The sequence below is a fragment of the Tupaia chinensis genome, unplaced genomic scaffold (assembly GCF_000334495.1).
Source record: "Tupaia chinensis unplaced genomic scaffold, TupChi_1.0 Scaffold000258_1, whole genome shotgun sequence".
In the NCBI taxonomy this organism is placed as follows: Eukaryota; Metazoa; Chordata; class Mammalia; order Scandentia; family Tupaiidae; genus Tupaia; species Tupaia belangeri.
In genome coordinates this window covers 68,377-73,077 of record NW_006159738.1, presented here as the reverse complement: position 1 = coordinate 73,077, position 4,701 = coordinate 68,377, and the positions used below count along the sequence as shown (strand labels likewise).

Below are 4,701 nucleotides of genomic sequence, written 5' to 3'. Positions count from 1 at the left end.
GCCCTGGTGAACGTCGAAGGTGGGGAACAGCCACCGGTAGCACAGGGGCCTAGGTACCCCCTGATTTTGCCAACATGCCTCAGCCAGAGACCGGTCAGGGCCCTCAGCCTCCTGTCCACACAGGGCAGAGGGCTGCCGCGGGCCGTGGGGGGCACCAGCCTGACAGCAATCACCGGCTCCCACGGAGTTGGCTCTGCTCCGTGAGCCAGTGGCGTGTGCGTGTGCATGTGCATGTGTGTGAGGCAGGCCAACGGCCGAGGGCCTGGAGCTGAGGGCAGCACTGGGCACTGACACATGGCAGATACCAGTGCCGGCACGAGGGCGCCCCCCTGGCTGCCATGCGCCCCCGGGCTGCCACGCACCCCAGGGCTGCCACGCGCCCCTGGGCCAGCTTATGCAGAACGGACCCATTTCACAGAGGGGAAACTGGGGCCCAGACCGACACACCGTAGACTTAGCTAAGGTCATCGGCCAGTATTTGGCCAGGCTGGGATCTGAACTCTGCCGTGGCCTGGGTGTGTCCCTCTCCTCGGAGTCACGTGTTGGGGTCTGGTGAGCCCCCGTGAGGTGTCGGGGTATAGAAACCTACCCTGATCCTGGGCTGGGAGCGGAGCTGACATTAGGGTGGGCCCCAGAAGGCCCCACCTGGTACCGACGGCTGCCCTGAGCCCTCCCTCTCCCCAAGGCCCAGCCCGGAGCCTCCTGGCCACAAGGTCGGGAAGAGATGTGACCGGGGAAGGACAGCCCTCGGCACCTGGTGGGATGGCAGGTGGTGTCACCTCTTGGGCCACCTCCGGATGTCCGAGGGAAGTTCCTAAGGCCCATGGGGGTATGGCAGCAGAGTGACAGACAGAGGGACGCCTGCTGGGCCCAGCAGGGGGCCCAGGCCTGAGCGCTGCACAGTGTGTTCCTCTTCCAGGGAACTGAGTCCGCCTGGGACCTGCACCCTGGCAGGGCGGGTGACCATGGCGGGGGGTCACAGGCAGTGATTCATGGTGGTGATTCTCACAGAGGCACCCCACAGCCTTCCCTGGGTACGCCTCTGGGGGGCCGGGCTGGGGCGAGGGTTCACGGTGCTGGGAGAGAGACGGAGACCACAGAAATGGTCTGTCCCTCCAGCAGGGCCCATGGGAGCCCGAGGGTCCGTCTTAGCCGAGCAAGGCACATGAGGCCTGAAGCCAGCCGCGCCAACCCTGGGAGAGGGGGTCCGGGAGGCCGAGAGCCAGCCATGGGGACCGTGAGCTGATGGCTGGCGTTCTCCCAGGATGGGGACCTATCACCCAGCCCCGTGTCCCTACTGCTCAGCACCGCAGCGGTCGTACTGTCTGGGCCGACATCCACACGGCCACCCTCACAGGCAGCACCCCAAACCCGAGTCCTCCCAGACTCAGCACTCCTAATGCTCCCGGGTCAGCAAAGCCCAGCCTCACCCCAGCGCCAGCGACTCCCTCCTACCCTAGTCCCCACACGGGGTCCTCGCCCGCCCACTGGCTCTGCCTCTGAAGCCAGCTCCCTGCCCCTTCTCCCCGCCTTCAGGACCACCTGCGAAGAGCGGGCTGCTGGCGTCACGGCCAGGGGACAGGTCTTCGCCAAGTACAGCTCACATCATACCCCAGCCACGGCACACCCTCACGTAAAACCCTTCCGGCAGCTTCCGCCCCCTCCCATGACCCCCGAGGTCTGTACCACCTGGCTCCCCGAATGCTCCCTGGCCTCCTATCCCAGCCTCCCAGCCACAAGCACCTCCTGGCAACTCCTCAGCCAGCCCAGCCTGCTCCTGCCCCGGGGCCTGTGTACGCGCTGGTCCCGCTGCCTGAACGCCCTCCCCGGAGCCTCCGTTGGCCGGCTCCTTCTCCCAGGCTACCTTGCCCCCAGCCCACTGTGCTGCTCCCACGCGCCGGGCTCGGCCTTCTCCCTGCCGAAGCACAGCCGGCCACGGGTGGCAGCTGGAGAGGCACCGCAGGCCAGCTGAGTGCTGATGGGGACGCCTACCAGGGTGGCCGCAGGGGCCAGGAGACATGGGGGTGCCTGGGCTCCTCCTCGGGCGGCCCTGCTTTGTCCTCAGAGACTGGTGGCTGTGGCTGGTGGCCAAGGGGGCTAGCTCCCTGGAGAAGGGCTGCTCTAACCAAGGCAGTGGGAGGAGACAGTGGTGGAGCCTGCACTGAGCTGGCCTGGGGTCCTGCTGCTCTCAGGCCACGGGAGCAGCCACGGGCCCTAGGTTACCCAGCGTGGAGGGCTCTGAGTCGGCCTGGGCAGGCCCTGCGGGTGCCTCTGTGGAGACATGGGCTCAGAATCCCCTGGCCCTGTGGGGATGGGGCAGAGCTTCCCATGGTGAGAAGAAAGCTCACCTGGGACCTGCGTACCAACCTCCTCGCAGCCCCGAACAAGGTCCAGATGGAATTGGAGGGCCAGTGCTTCCCACGCAGCACCAGGGCCACTGCCGGCCGGGCGCGGGGACCCCGAGTGCAGCAGCTTGGCATGGGCTGCACGCGGAACGGCAGGGCTGGGCTGTGGACTCGCTGCCCGCCCGCACGGTGCTTCCCACGCCCTGGAAAGGGCCGGTGCTGGAAGCAGATGTCACATGAGAAAACGGGGTTCGGGCTTGTCTGGAACACTTCCCTGGGTCTGACTCACCACGTGGCAGCTCTCAGCGAAGCCCACTTCAGCCACACGTGGGATCTCCTGCTTACCACAGGCCCTGCCGTCCCTACTGGACGCCACCCACCCATGGCCCTCTCAGCCCCCTGCCCGGATGCCGAAAGGAGCTGGTGAGGTTGCCCCAGCCCCTCCGGCCGCCACGCACAGGTGCAGGCTTACCTTCCTTCTCTGTGGGCGGCATGGGGCTTCTGCTCTTGCCCCTCGGACTGCCACCGGGCTGTGGGGGGGTGTCGCTCTCTGGCTGCAGGTGCTGAGCTGGCGCGGGGGCAGGGGGAGGCGGCTTGGGGGGAGCTGCGTCCTCCCGGGGAGGCTCGTGGGCTTTGGTGACCTGCAGAGGGGACAGAAGTGAGTACTTTCACAGGGGCCCGAGTGTGACAGAGGGCAGTAGTGACCTGCATGGACTGCTGGCCACGAGGCCCGGGAGACAGGGCAGCCCTACACCCGGGAAGTGGGGGTCTCAGGACAAAGCCTCCAGGGGCCTGAGCAGACACAGGCATGCCCCCGACACCCCCTCACTGGTCCTGCCCTGCCCTCGACACCCCGTCACTGTCTTGCCCTGCCCTGCCGGCAACCTGTCACTGTCCTGTCCTGTCCCCCAACACCCCGTCACTGTCCCCCCAAGGCAGGGGAGCCAGGACTCGGGGTGCAGCCTGACGTGCCAGTGCCGTTGCTCGGAAAGCCGGCAGCTCCGCCCCGTGGGTGGGAGCTCGTGTCCAGAGCCCCAGATTCCTTTGGGAAGTGAAGGCCTGGCTCCCGGGAGGGAGGGGGTAGCCCCAAGGGCCCCGCCTGGCCGGGAGAACCTCAGTGGGGGTACAGGGCACCCTGAAGGGCCTTCTCCGGCTGAGGTGTTGGGGGATCTGCCTCCCAGCCCATACTTGGTCTGGAGCTCAAGAAGCCCTGGGTGGAGAGAACCAGCGGCCAGCTCTGTGGACACTGGTGACAGGACAGGGCCCCATGGCAGGGATGCCCCACTGCTTCCCGGCTGCCCCTGCATCCCCGTGGGGATTTCTCCCAGAAGCCGGAGGCGTGAGCACTGGGCTGCAGGTGTGGCGTGGCCGGAGCGTCGGGCTGCCCCTCAGTGGAAGGGCAGTGGAAGGCGGCAAGGTCGCGGGGCCCTGCAGGAGCCCGGGCCACGGGCACTCACGATGGGAGGGATGGCGGCCGCCCGCTGCTTCCCCGCTGCTTCAGCTGCTTCAGGTCCAGGGGCTTCTGGGGTGAGGCGTTGGCCCTGAGGTCGCCGGTCGGGGTGAGGAGGCTGGGCCTCGGGGACAGCAGCCTGTGGGGACACGAGCGTTAGGTCGCAGTGGTGCACAGTGGGCCCCTCCTGATGGTGGCGCCAATCCGGCTCAGGCCCTGCATGGCGACACCGCCCCTCCTCTGTCCACACGGACCCAGTAGGGCCAGGCAGCCTCCACTCTAGCCCAGAGCCCCAGGCCGGGATCAAGCATTCCTGGGACAGCCCCAGGCCAGAAAAATCCAAAGAAGCCCGTCTCAGGGCGACGCCACGCGCAGCCCGCCGGGTTGTGCAGGAACGCAGAGCGGACCAGATTCAGGCACGGTGAGATGAGATTACCGCGGATTTATGGGATTACCCATCGCTCAAATCTGAGCAGCCTGGGCGCCGGCACCTTGGGCCTGGGCCAGACCGACTCTGGCTACCGGGGACAGGAGCTAGGAGCCATGCCCACTCCTGGACTCCCCCAACATCCACCAAGGAGGGAAAAACACACGGGCCACAGGCCTCCTGGAGGGGCCGTCTGTCCACCACTTAGTCAGGAGTGCCGGGCCCTCTGCTGTTGCTGAGGTGTAGACCTGGAGACCCGCAGAGGGTGGACACGCCCGGGCAGAGCCTGTGCTGACTATGGTGGGCACTGCCTCCTTCAGGAAGTCATTGGGGATTTCCAGGACCTCAGCACGCGCCACGGGGCCCTATTGGATTCTCCAACTGGCTCAGCTGGTGAAAGGTCTCAGAGGGCAGGAAGTGGGCCTGGGCCCAGGAGCCCTTCGCCAGCCCAGTGGACTGCAGGGGCTGCCAGTTCCACT

General features: G+C 67.1%; 1 protein-coding gene across 1 annotated transcript in view; it reads right to left on the bottom strand.

The window, feature by feature from the left end:
- Positions 1-4,701, bottom strand: part of NCOR2 (nuclear receptor corepressor 2) — a gene marked incomplete in the record, with an annotated part of 101,139 nt that overhangs the window by 29,567 nt on the left and 66,871 nt on the right. Inside the window, 1 exon segment of the mRNA XM_027772161.1 lies at positions 3,834-3,934. Coding sequence (XP_027627962.1) covers positions 3,834-3,934 — 101 coding nt within the window.